Genomic DNA, 13055 nt, shown 5'->3' with positions numbered 1-13055 from the left:
CACCTTCAAACCTGAACTCTTGGGTTATTCTCCACAAAATTATAAGTTAGTAATTTAAATTCTAGGGGTGTGACGGTACACACTAATGATGGTTCGGTACGTATGTACTTGGATCGTGCACTTCTCCAATAGCAGCTCACTCTGTGTCTTTTGTTATTTTTTCAGATGTGTTTGCAACATCAAAGTATATTGATACAAATGATATTGTCCCATCCTAGGGGGGAATCTCTTGAGTTTGAAATTACTTTCGAGAGAAGTTCCTCACATGCAGTGTTTAAAACAACACTGTATTCGTTCGGCACATATGCGTACTGCACCAAAAATATTCAGTATGAGTACATGTACCGTTACACCCCAAGTAAAGTCTAAATGCTTTTTTGATTTTATGTACCTTTTTGTATTTGTAATGTTCTGCAGGGAACTTCTAAATGCTCACAGAGATAATCTGGGCACCATGGTGAAGTTTGTGATCTTTAACGAGTTGTCAAATGCCAGAAATCCCAACAATATGCAAGTCCTCCATACTGTTCTGCAACATAGCCCAGAGCAGGCACCCAAGGTGACTTTTCAAACAACATTGTTGGCTTCATACACAATAACTGTATTCAGTGTTGCTTTCTAAGGCGATTGTAACTGTTAGTATTGCTCATACTTGTATTCAAGATCCCTAACTCGCCGTATCAAACTTTGACGTGTTCCAGTCGTGGCATTAACATGAAGTATGGACCCGAGAAGTTTAATAACATTTATTTTGAGCCCTGTTGTTTTGTCTTGTCCCTAGTTTCTGGCAATGGTGTTCCAGGACTTGCTGACCAATAAGGATGACTATCTGCGGGCATCAAGGGCTTTGCTTAGGGAAATCATTAAACAGACCAAACATGAGATCAACTTCCAGTCCTTCTGTTTAGGCCTCATGCAAGAGAGGAAAGAGGCCACTTATGTGGACATGGAGTTTAAAGTGAGGACTATATAGATGTATTTATTATGTGTAGTTTCTTAAAAGAAAATATGTTTTGATGTATTGCCTGTGCATGTTTTGTTTTTTTATCCATCTCAGGAGCGTTTTGTCATCCAAGTGACGGATCTCTTGACGGTGTCCATGATGTTGGGGATCACGGCTCAGGTCAAAGAGGCCGGCATTGCGTGGGACAAAGGAGAGAAGAAGAGTAAGATGTTTTATACTCTTAGTGCCTTATATCCAAGGGCCTGTTTACACCTGATCACTTCATGGGTTTTTACTGATCGGATAGCTATCTGATTTGTTAAAATGGTTCCATTTACACTTGGCCACATAAGTGTGTCTCCGAAAAACGAATATATTTATCCGATCTTCAATTCCCGCGCTATATGCAAATTTAACGGAGTTCACGTCAATGAAAGCAACGAATATGAGCTGCATTTTATTTATCATCAGCTAATTTCAAGACCAAAGGCCGCAATAGGAGAGAGAGCGGCATCAGCACTGGTAAGATAATTTTGTCTCACTACTTTTAATGAAGATGATTGTGTGCTAAGACTTACTTTCAGTTTTATTTGCTACAGTTTGCGCGTTGGCTTGCTGAAGAGATACTCAGCTACTCATCTGTGGCAATGCGTGCTGCAGTAGCGCTGTCATATCTGGCTATAACATGTCATATATCCTTTAACACGCTCTCACACATACATTTTTTTTTTTTTACATTTTGGGAGGAGTAAAGTTTACATATGTGGTTTCAACAACCAGATGCATTTACACTTGTCCAGTTTGGTTTGGAATTGGCCTCAGACCCCCTCCTGAAGTGGTTTGAGTGATCGTGTTTAAATCCGTCTCGGAAGAGTTTCGGAGGGCATTTACACCTGGTCTTTTCATGATCGGAAGTGACCAGGTGTAAACCGACCCCAACATTCAAAACTGTTTTTTTTTTTATGATAATGAGGTTGCGAATGTCTGTATTTCAGATTTGGAAGCACTGAGGTCCTTTCAGAACCAGATCGCTGCCATCCAGAGAGATGCTGTGTGGTGGCTACACTCCGTGGTTCCCACCATCAGTAAAGTGGGAGCTAAAGACTATGTGCACTGGTATGGATAAGAGGGATGTAGGGCTAGTTTTGTTAAATAAGTAATAAATAAATAAAAAGTTTTTGGAGCTTGATTAAAGGGATACTCCACTTTTGTTGGAAATAGGCTCATTTTACACCTCCCCCAGAGTTAAACAGTTGAGTTTTACCGTTTTCGAATCCATTCAGCCGAACTCCGGGTCTGGCGGTACCACTTTTAGCATAGCTTAGCATAGATCATTGAATCGGACAAGACCATTAGCATCTCTCTCAAAAAAATGACCAAAGAGTTTCGATATTTTTCCTATTTAAGGAATTTTTCCTATTTCCTATTTGACTCTTCTGTAGTTACATCGTGTACTAAGACCGACGGAAAATGTAAAGTTGCGATTTTCTAGGCAGATATGGCTAGGAACTATACTCTCATTCCTGCGTAATAATCAAGAAACTTTGCTGCTGTACCATGAGTGCAGCAGGCGTAATGATATGACGGAGCGCCTGAAAATAGGTAATTTTTTTGAGAGAGATGCTAATGGTCTTGTTCGATTCAATGATCTATGCTAAGCTATGCTAAAAGTGGTACCGCCAGACCCGGAGTTCGGCTGAATGGATTCGAAAACGGTAAAACTCAACTGTTTAACTCTGGGGGAGGTGTAAAATGAGCCTATTTCCAAAAAAAGTGGAGTATCCCTTTAAATAAATGAGAAGGACATTTTAAGCTATGAAACTTGCAGGATGTTTTAATGGTGCAAAGACCTTTTGTATGTCAAATTTGTCTTATATTCTCATGTCATGACCCCTTTAAAATGTGAGTCAAGTTTTTTGTGCCTAGAACATAATTTATTTAATATTTCATGACCATTTTACACCCTCATTGTAACCTTTAAATTAAACTGTCACTTCACTTGTAACGCTGCTTGTAAGACTTTGCAAACACCTTTGCCTACAGTAGATTGTTATTTTGCTGATTGTTTCGTTGTGTTTCAACAGTCTTCACAAGGTGCTTTTCACAGAGCAGCCTGAGACCTACTACAAATGGGACAACTGGCCACCTGAGAGTGACAGAAAGTGAGATATCATCTCTGATTGAACATCGTACAGAAAGTTTTTTTTTTTTTTTTTTTTTAATAGATGCTAAAGCATTTCTCCTGTTTGTTAGTTTCTTTCTCCGGCTGTGCTCTGAGGTTCCTCTGCTGGAGGACACACTGATGCGCATCTTGGTGATCGGTCTCTCTCGTGATTTGCCCCTGGGCCCTGCTGACGCCATGGAGCTGGCCGATCACCTGGTGAAGAGAGCTGCAGGAGTTCAGTCTGATGGTAAGACAATGCTCCTGGTTAGAGGAATGTTGGTACAGTACACACATAGCTCAGACCTTTTTAGTAGTGATCTGGTCTGTTTTTAAAGCTGGCGAGATTGTTTGTCTTCCTACGTCATCATCTGTAGACTTGGATGTGTTGCGAGTCGAGAGGATCCAGCTCATTGATGCTGTGCTGAACCTTTGCACCTACCATCACCCAGAGAACATCCAGCTTCCTGCAGGGTACGACTTTTACCCTTCACCGAGTTTATTCCCTGCTGTTTTTTCACTTCTATTTTATTAGGCAGTGATTCATCAGCTTTATATTGCCAGATAATTATTGGGTGTCATGGATTATTTGCATTGAGGTTTAAGCTACACTGTGGTCTGTCCGCTCCTGGAATCTGTTACTCTGTTTGTGGGCTGTTTATTCATCTGAGAGGTGAAATACTTTATTAAATGTTCCGTTTTAGGTATCAACCTCCTAATCTGGCCATATCAACTCTTTACTGGAAGGCCTGGCTCCTGCTGCTTGTGGTCGCAGCATTCAACCCACAGAAAATCGGTGAGGCCAGATATGATGCAATACTTGCATTTCATAATAACATCTCATTAGAACGCCATTACATCGCTGTCACTGATGGTTTCAGGTTTGGCAGCGTGGGATGGTTACCCCAGTCTGAAAATGCTCATGGAGATGGTTATGACAAAGTAAGTGTTCTGCATATTGTGTGGAAATGTGGTTTTATGGATATTTCAGCACTTGACTCTTTCTTTTGCTCTCTTCTCAGTAACTACTCCTACCCTCCGTGCACGGTGGCCGACGAGGAGACCAAAACAGAAATGATCAATCGAGAGCTGCAGATCTCTCAGAAGGAGCGGCAGGAGATCCTGGCCTTTGAGAGCCACCTGGCAGCCGCCTCCACCAAGCAGACCATAACAGAGAACAACAGCCTTCTGCTGTCCCAGCTCACCAGCCTGGACCCCAAGTATGACTTCCTGTTTGTCACTGCATTAATAATCCAGTGTGTTTTTAAAGAAACTGACCCTGTCTTTGGTTCACTTAGGGGACCCCCACGTAGGCCACCTCCTCTTGTCCTGGATCAAGTGAAGACTCTGAACCAGTCTTTGCGCCTGGGCCATTTGCTCTGCCGCAGCCGCAACCCTGACTTCCTGCTCAATATCATCCAGAGACAAGTAAACACTTTCCTATGCTGTTCTTAAGAGCCATGTTTAAGGAACTCGCTAAATTTCATATTTCCCCCCGTCCAGGCCTCCTCTCAGTCTATGCCGTGGCTGGCTGATCTCGTCCAGTCTAGTGAAGGGTCATTGGATGTGCTGCCCGTTCAGTGCCTGTGCGAATTCCTCCTCCACGATGCCGCTGATGACACATCTTCCATTGATGATGAGGAAGAAGGAGAGAGCAAAGAGCAGAGAGCGAAGAAAAGACAGGTAAAGCTCAGTCTCGATCTCACATGTCTGTTGTCTCCTCAAAGGGCCATATTTTATTTTCCTATACTTTTTCATATGTAATTCTTTTTTTCCCCTTGAAGTCATCTTGTAAGGTTGTCTTAAACCAAAGTTTAGTTTTACATGACCGTTATTCCTATCCCTACTGTAGGAAAATTGTTAGGGTGGGCAAAGATGCTGAATATATACACTACCATTAAAGAGTTTTTTAATTTGAATTAGTTTATCAGCAAGAATGCGTTAAATTGATAAAAAGCTACAGTAAATTCGTCTATAATCTTTTTAATCTTACAAACGATTTCCATTTCAAATAAATGCTGTTCTTTGTATCAAAGAATCCTGAAAAAAGAGGCATCTCGGATTCCACAAAAACATTAAGCAGCTGTTTTTAACATTGTTAATAATAAGAAATGCTTCTTTAGCAGCAAATCATCATATTAGAATGATTTCTGAAGGATCATGTGACACTGAAGACTGGATTAATGATGCTGAAAATTCATCATGGTTTGATCACATGAATAAATGACATTTTAAAATAGATTTTTTTTTTTTTTTTTTTATTGTTTTCACTGTATTTTTCCCTCCTCATCTTTCCCATCAGAGGCAGCAGAAACAGAGGCAGCTTCTTGGGCGGCTGCAGGACCTTCTGCTGGGTCCTAAGGCTGACGAACAGACCACATGCGAGGTCTTGGACTACTTCCTGCGCCGTCTCAGTTCTTCTCAAGTGGCCTCTAGAGTGCTGGCCATGAAGGTGCGGACTTAATTAACCATCCACCAGTGCTTGGTTCATTTAGACGCTATAATAAGATTGTTGATTGCGATGTGTGTCAGGGTTTGTCTCTGGTGCTGACGGAGGGAGGATTAAGAGATGGAGAGGAGAGGGATCAGCTCATGGAGGAGGACTCTGGAGATGCAGAGTTATTGCCAGGCTACCAGTGGCTCCTTCAAGACCTCCCCAAACTGCCTCTGTTTGACAGCGTGAGAGGCTTGACGGCCAGCGCCTTACAGCAGGTCAGTCTACCTACAAAGTTACAAGAATATCAATATCGGTAACTTGATCAGCTTATGTTTGTGTGGTTTTCCTTTTTTTGTCAGGCCATTCACATGGAGACCGATCCTCAAACCATCAGTGCATACCTGATTTACCTATCCCAGCATGCACCAGTGGAGGAGCAGTCCCTCCACAATGACCTGGCCTTGGTTAGTCTAAACCTACAGCATTTTATCTGTCTGAGAAAAGCTCTAGTCTAACCTGTTTCGTCTCTCCTCTTCTCAGGATGTAGCTCGCCTGATAGTGGAACGCTCCACTATAATGAACTGCCTGTTCTCCAAGCACTCCTGCAGACCTGAGTCTGACGCCGTTCTCTCCGCTCTGATCACCATCTTCTCTGCCTACATCCGTCGTATGAGGAAGACAAAAGAGGGAGAGGACCTCTACAGCTGGGTAAGGAACGATTAACTGAACTGGAAATTCATATTACTGCTTGCTTGTTCACATGATTAAAGACCAAATTTTAAACATCACAGTCAGAGTCTCAGGATCAAGTGTTCCTGCGATGGACCACAGGAGAAACAGCCACCATGCACATTCTGGTAGTCCATGCTATGGTCATCCTGCTCACGCTGGGACCTCCCAAAGGTGAGTGTCTCCTCTGTTGCCGTGTGTGGGGATTGATTCTGCCTGTACTTGGAGGAACAGCTACTGTGATTGTGTTTTTTAGGGGAAAGTGAGTTCTATATACTGCTGGATATCTGGTTTCCTGATAAAAAGCCCCTTCCTACTGCATTCCTGGTTGACACGTCTGAGGAGGCCCTTCTTTTGCCAGATTGGCTGAAATTACGAATGATCCGATCTGAGGTTGCCCGATTGGTTGATGCAGGTATAGATATCTTGTATTCTTTATTTATATATATCTTGTATTCTTCAATAAAGATTCTTTGATGAATGGAAAGTAAAAAAAATATATATAAAATTTGAAATAGAATTTTTTTGCAACATTACAAATGTCTTTACTGTCACTTTTGATCAAATTAACGAATCTTTGCTGAATAAAAGTATTAATTTCTGTCAAAGAAAATCTTATTGACCCCAAACTTTTGAACAGCCATATAACACTTTATACAATACAGATTTTCAAAGGAGCTTCACATTAATAATCAGTAAAATAACAGAATCAGTGATGCAAACTTCATCAAATTTGAGACAAATTAAATTTCAGATATGAGCAGCTCTGAAAAGACAATAGTATCATTATTCATCTCTATTCAGTTTAGTCTTGAGTTCATATAAGTGTCATTATTCAGCTCAGTTCAGTTCCAGTTTTCTTCTCATCCAACAGTGTCAGTGCAGTCAAATCAATAATACTACTGAATTTTAAGTATCTTTTAAACCCCGACGTCACACCCCAAAGGTTTGTTTACAAGTCCGAATGGGTTTCTCTGTCATTTGCAGCCCTACAGGATCTGGAGCCCACGCAGCTGCTGTTGTTCGTCCAGTCCTTCGGGATCCCCGTCTCCAGCATGAGCAAACTGCTGCAGTATCTGGACCAGGCCGTGTCCCATGATCCCCAGACACTGGAGCAGAATATCATGGACAAGAGTGAGGATCTTTCATTTGGTGTACTCTGTTCTCCCAGCATTCAGTGTGTGTGAAATTATGCTAACATCATGTATATCTTTTATCTGTTAGACTACATGGCTCATCTAGTAGAAGTTCAGCATGAGAGAGGAGCCACGGGAGGACACACGTTTCACAGTTTGCTCAGTGCTTCACTTCCTTCACGCAGAGGTCAGGATCAAATGCCTCACACCAAGGGTTAAGACAGCAGGGAATTATGGTGCTGTTTTTCTCACTTGACTCCTTTGCTAATCTGATGTGTTACAGACAGCTCAGAGGTGAACAGGGCTAAGGTTACCGTTGAAACGCCCCATGGCTCTGTAAAGATGAGAGCAGTTAGTCAGGTGCCAGCGATCGGCCCAGAGGATGATCTCACTGGGATCCTACTACAGGTATGATACCTCACTTTGAACTACTTATGCTGCTTTTTAGAGGTTTTTTTTCTCCTGCCAAGATTTCATTCTACCATGTTATTAATAATAATTTGATAATCTGACATGGTCAGTCTTAGTCCAGTCTGTCCTGTTCACATTTTCCCTTTCTCTCGCCAATTTCCGGGTCACTCTCTTCTAAGGATAAGTATTGCCAACTACCTCATAACATGATGTAGATTTCTTTAGATGAATCTAGATTTTGTTGATGGTTTAATGCTGCCTTCCCATGCGATCGGAATTATGAGTTTCCTAGTAAATATGTAAATATGAGTTTCCTAGTAGAGAATTGGACACATAGGCCCTCTCAAGTCGTATTTACTACTGGGAAACTCAGAGATAATTTTGATAACCGAGTTTCCGAGTTGGGCGTGCTATAAACTTTGAACATGGCGATGGGGAGAACGATTGCTGCTGTGAATGGTGTTCTTTATTAGTTTTTTTCCACAACAGCTACATCACCTTGTCTTGTCATTTAAGTAGTGCATATTTACATATATGAAAAATCATTTGAAGCATATTGTATGGTTTATACGCAGCAAAAATAGCCTGTATTTGATCTAAATTCCAGAATCGTCAGCAAGCTGACTAGATAGCAGGGTGAATGTTTATATTGTTATATAGTCAATGAATGGGATGCTAAAAATCATTTCTGCTTTAATACGAGTTCCCCAATAAGACAAGTATAAGCCTGGTGTCCTCCATGATTCCCCTTCTTTTTTTTTTCTGACATAAACACTTGAATGCGACAAGCTCGTAATTACAACTTCAGAAGTGGGAAGTATTAGGAAATTTCCAATAGTATGTGAAGGTGTTATAATACATCACAATATCATTATTGGATTGTGATTAAAACTGTCAAATGTTTAAGAAATACTGAATCAGTTTTAAAAAGATAGTAAAACTCACCCTCATGTTGTTCCAAAACCAAAAGACTTTCGTTCATCTTCAGAACACAAATAATATTTGAATGAAACCTGAGAGATTTCTGTCCCTCCATTGAAAGTCCATTCCTATAAAAATGTTATGCTTTAAAACAGAGGTCTTCAATCCTGCTCCTGGAGGGCCACTGTCCTGCAAAGTTTAGTTCCAACCCTAATCAAACACACCTGAATCAGCTCATCAAGCACTTCAGAATCGCTTTAATATTCAAAGGCAGGTGTGCTGAAGCAGGTTGGAACTAAACTCTGCAGGACAGTGGCCCTCCAGGAACAGGATTGAAGACCTCTGCTTTAAAAAGTACATTAAGACATTCTAAAAGTAATCCATATGAATTGAGCTGTTTAATCCAAGTCTTCTGAAGAGACACGGTTGCTTTATATGATGAAGAGATTTAATTTAGACTTTTATTCATATATAAACGGTGATCAGTGCACATACATAGAGCACTCAAATATGATAAACGGAAGCTCAACCGCACATACAAGAACAAACTTCATTGGTTTGTGAAGTTTTCTGGAAGCCAAGCTGTTTGAATCACCTAAACAAACTCTAAAATGCCTTCTTTTTTTTTGACAATTTTGTTCAAAGTGATGTCACACCCATTCAGTCTTTGATTTGACTTGAAGTATATTGGGCCCTTTAGACTCTGCATGGCACGACCCCTCACTGACAGTGTCACTGACAAATCCCAGATTGAGACATTTTAATCACATAGGCGACCCTGTTCTTCATTAATTCAACTCCAGTGATGAATATCAGTTTAGATCTTTATTACTTGACTTGACTGTGATGGTGACGATTCTCTTTCCCCGTCTAGCTCTTCCCTCTGAAGGTGGATCCTCGCTGGCCTCCGACCCCGGTCCGACCATTGTCATTATCTCTGCAGCAGACCCTGGCCCAGGAGGTTCTGCGGGCACGGCAGGGTCACATCCAGCAGAGTGGCGCTGCCGGACGACTCCTACAAGCCTTAGCAGCCCTTCTAAACTCCACCCACGCTGGAGCCCTGGTCATGGCAATGCACCACAGCCATACGATCTCCTGTCCTCTACTGCGCCAACTCCATCTTTACCAGGTACCTAACTTACTCATACCTGCATGTTCAGTATCCTCACTGGTGCTTCCTTTTGCTTGCTCACTCTGTCTACTTCTCTTTTTCTCCTCTAGCGGTTGGTGTCTCAAGACGTTGGCTTCTCATCGCTGTTCTTCAACGCCGTTGTGCAGATGTTGACGTGGTTGGAGAACTCCGCGGTAGAGACGGGGCCACTCCACAGCCTGCTGAAATCTCTGGCAGCTCAGTACTCTCACAAACATCGCATCACAGATGGTGAGTCACTCCTATTCCTGAATTTTAGGCTGTTGCAGGTCACATTTGCAAGCACATATTCAAACTGACAACTGAACTAGCTGAATCAGGTCAGAAAATACATTTGATAATGGTGTTGACTGTGTCCTGTGTTATCAGTTCGTACAGGATTCCTGCACTTGGCTGAATCACTAGCGTACAGGCGAGACTCTGAAGTGGCAGCGAGGGGCATTATTGCCTCTCTGAGAGCTGGAGAAAAATGCAACGCTGAACCTGAACTTATACGAAAAGGTATTTAAGCTGTTCACGGTCTTCCAGTTCCCAGGGTCATATCACAATTAATCAAATTTTCTGTGATCTTTTAAAATTAGAGAGTTCATTGTACTGAGAAAACGTACTAAAATGTTTAGAAATCACAGCTTCCTCCCGAATCCAAGAAGTACATTTATTGAAACTAAGCTGCCAAAACTACTCTTTCCAAACTGAATACATGAACATATGACTGTCCACATTTACAAAGAGTTTTTGGTGTTCAGAGGAAGTAGATTAGATGTTCTTATTTCTAAATATCTGAAGAACTGAAGGCTAAATGAGGGAGAGTTCAGATTCTGACCTCAGTCGACTGAACAAAAGAAATGAACCGGAGAAGATTCCACGTTGAGTAAGGCAAAGCCTCAGAGCCACACCTATCTATTATATCATCGCCACAGACCAATGGTAGTTCGAAGGTGTTTACCACCCTAGAATTTTCCCGAAACGAGCATCAAACTAACTTTGTTTTAGCCTGTTTTTGTTCCAAATGACATTGCACCAGTTTGTTTTTCAATTTCGCTTGAAGTATACCGGGGCCTTTAAGCATTTACACAACGTTTATTATAAATAAGTTCTTAAACATATGCGTCAACTGCCTAGTTTCATTGCAGCGTGACTTACTGCCTCATGCGAGAGGTGTGAAACAGGCCTAAGAGTTAGAGAGGGTGTGTAAAATGGTCTTAAGAAACTAAATCATGACTAAATCATGTTTGTGACCCAGAAAAACTTTAGGAACATAAGTGGACATCAGGGGGGGAAAAATATGATATAATCCCTTGAATGTTTTGTGCGGCCTATATTACACAGCACTTATCTCTGTATGATGTTATTAACTTTCATTATAGCTCCTCTGGGAACTACGTAGTGTACTCTTATAGCAATGCTTTGGAAAATATTTTTGAACTGGTTTGTGGCAAACGTAAGGCTAACAGACGAGGACCGAAGGGTAAGTCAGCTCTACAGAGGCAGTGAAGTTTCTGTGTGTTGGTGTTGGAGTGGTTGCCAGCATTAGTCAGTCTCTCCGGAGGGCAGCGTTTGACTCATGCACCAGCATCATCACTCACGCTGTCCTTAATGTTTCTTTTATGATTTTAACATTCTGCTCTGAAACCTCACCAAAACAAAAACAACCTCACACAGGGCCACACATCCACTCCAGGGCTTGTTTACGTCCCGACGGCTCCAAAGGCCAGGGTGTACTTTTGAAATACTTCCTCATGAAAGTTAGTGTGGTGGGGCTGGAGTTCTAGAGACGCAGGGTTACTTAGAAGCTAAGCGTGTGGTAGTTCTCATTTTTGCGATGTGGGATTGGCTGCGATGGGTTGTTTTTCATGTGTGTTTCACAAGAGTGCCGATATTATAAACCAAAAACCTTGTGTGCCTTAGTGTTGCAGGGCCTCATGGAGGTGAAGTCTCCATATCTAGAGGAGCTGTTATCCCTGCTTATGACCATCGGTACGGAGAATGGGACCCCAGGAAACACAGCGGGTCCCGTTGCCATGGTGATCTCTCTGCTGCTACAGGAAACAGAGGAACGAGGGGTGAAAATAGAGGTGGATTCCAAAATGTAAGCGCACCATGAGTCACTCTACGCTGCCTCATCACAGATTTCCTTTCTTGTATGCTGGGGATACTGTTTCTAGGTGGGGAAGGAACACACAGTAAAATTGGGTTAACATTATTATAATTTTTTTATATATCCCTGGCGAACAGCCAAAGTTACCATAGTAAGTCACAGTGAGACCAAATCTGCATCATACGCAGTGTGGCTCTATGATGTAAACTAGTGTATCACAACTTTTTGGGGCTTTTGTAAAGACTCAAGTACCCCTTCATCAACAGCAAACCAGAAATGTGTTCCTTTTTACCCATATTATACTGGAAAAATCACCATTATTATGATCACCTTTTTTGAAAAAAGCCTTTATGCTCAGCAAGGCTGAATTTATTTTATCAACAAAACTGTAAGCACAGTAATATTGTGAAATATTAGTGCAATTTAAAAGAGCTATTTTCTATTTAAAAATATTTTAAAATCTCTATTCTATTCTAATAGACTGATTTGGTGCTCAATAATTATCAATTATTATTGATGCTCAAATATTAATGATGGTTTTTATTGTTATTAGCAATTTTGAAAACTGTTTTTGCTACTTAATATTTTTGTGGAAACAGTGACACATTCAGAACTGCATTTATGTGAACATAAAGCATAAAAGTCCTTACTGGCACTTGATCAATTTAGTGCGTCCTTGCTGAATAAAAGTATGATTTTTTTATTTCTTACTTAACCCAAACTTTTGAACGATAGTGTATCAGGGTTGCCACAACAATATAAAGCAGCACAACTGTTTTTAGCATTGATAATAATAAGAAATGTTTCTTGAGCAGCAAATCATCCTATTAGAATGATTTCTGAAGGATCATGTGACACTGAAAACTGGAGTAATGATGCTGACAATTCAGCTTTGACATCACATGAATAAATTAAAATTTTAAATGTATTCAAATAGAAAAGTTATTTTAAATTGTAATAATATTTTAACAATATTACTGGGCTTTATTTCTGTATTTTTATCAAATAAATGCATTCTTGGTGAGCATGAGAGACTTCTTTACAAAACATAAAGAAAAGATCTTACCAG

The 13055-nt window shown here is 41.0% G+C and overlaps 1 protein-coding gene across 10 annotated transcripts in view; it reads left to right on the top strand.

Annotated features, from left to right (window-relative positions):
- ints1 (integrator complex subunit 1) overlaps window positions 1-13055 on the top strand; it is a 30162-nt gene that overhangs the window by 4230 nt on the left and 12877 nt on the right. For 4 of the 10 annotated variants that reach the window (XM_084419331.1, XM_084419335.1, XM_084419334.1 and 1 more), the window contains 26 exons: window positions 418-559; window positions 782-958; window positions 1058-1166; window positions 1415-1465; window positions 1939-2059; window positions 3028-3105; window positions 3197-3354; window positions 3443-3578; window positions 3809-3900; window positions 3986-4046; window positions 4127-4324; window positions 4403-4532; window positions 4608-4787; window positions 5407-5556; window positions 5637-5816; window positions 5901-6005; window positions 6082-6249; window positions 6333-6444; window positions 6527-6685; window positions 7258-7404; window positions 7495-7593; window positions 7690-7814; window positions 9613-9867; window positions 9960-10119; window positions 10258-10389; window positions 11797-11977. In XM_084419331.1, coding sequence (XP_084275457.1) covers window positions 418-559; window positions 782-958; window positions 1058-1166; window positions 1415-1465; window positions 1939-2059; window positions 3028-3105; window positions 3197-3354; window positions 3443-3578; window positions 3809-3900; window positions 3986-4046; window positions 4127-4324; window positions 4403-4532; window positions 4608-4787; window positions 5407-5556; window positions 5637-5816; window positions 5901-6005; window positions 6082-6249; window positions 6333-6444; window positions 6527-6685; window positions 7258-7404; window positions 7495-7593; window positions 7690-7814; window positions 9613-9867; window positions 9960-10119; window positions 10258-10389; window positions 11797-11977 — 3606 coding nt within the window. The remainder of the gene's footprint in view (window positions 1-417; window positions 560-781; window positions 959-1057; window positions 1167-1414; window positions 1466-1938; window positions 2060-3027; window positions 3106-3196; window positions 3355-3442; window positions 3579-3808; window positions 3901-3985; window positions 4047-4126; window positions 4325-4402; window positions 4533-4607; window positions 4788-5406; window positions 5557-5636; window positions 5817-5900; window positions 6006-6081; window positions 6250-6332; window positions 6445-6526; window positions 6686-7257; window positions 7405-7494; window positions 7594-7689; window positions 7815-9612; window positions 9868-9959; window positions 10120-10257; window positions 10390-11796; window positions 11978-13055) is intronic. The other 6 variants (XM_084419338.1, XM_084419336.1, XM_084419337.1 and 3 more) reach the window with 2 other exon arrangements.

This window comes from Rutilus rutilus, assembly GCF_951802725.1.
Source record: "Rutilus rutilus genome assembly, chromosome: 1".
Taxonomy (NCBI): Eukaryota; Metazoa; Chordata; class Actinopteri; order Cypriniformes; family Leuciscidae; genus Rutilus; species Rutilus rutilus.
The sequence above is the reverse complement of the archived record's forward strand: the minus strand, read 5'-3'. Positions and strand labels throughout refer to the sequence as shown.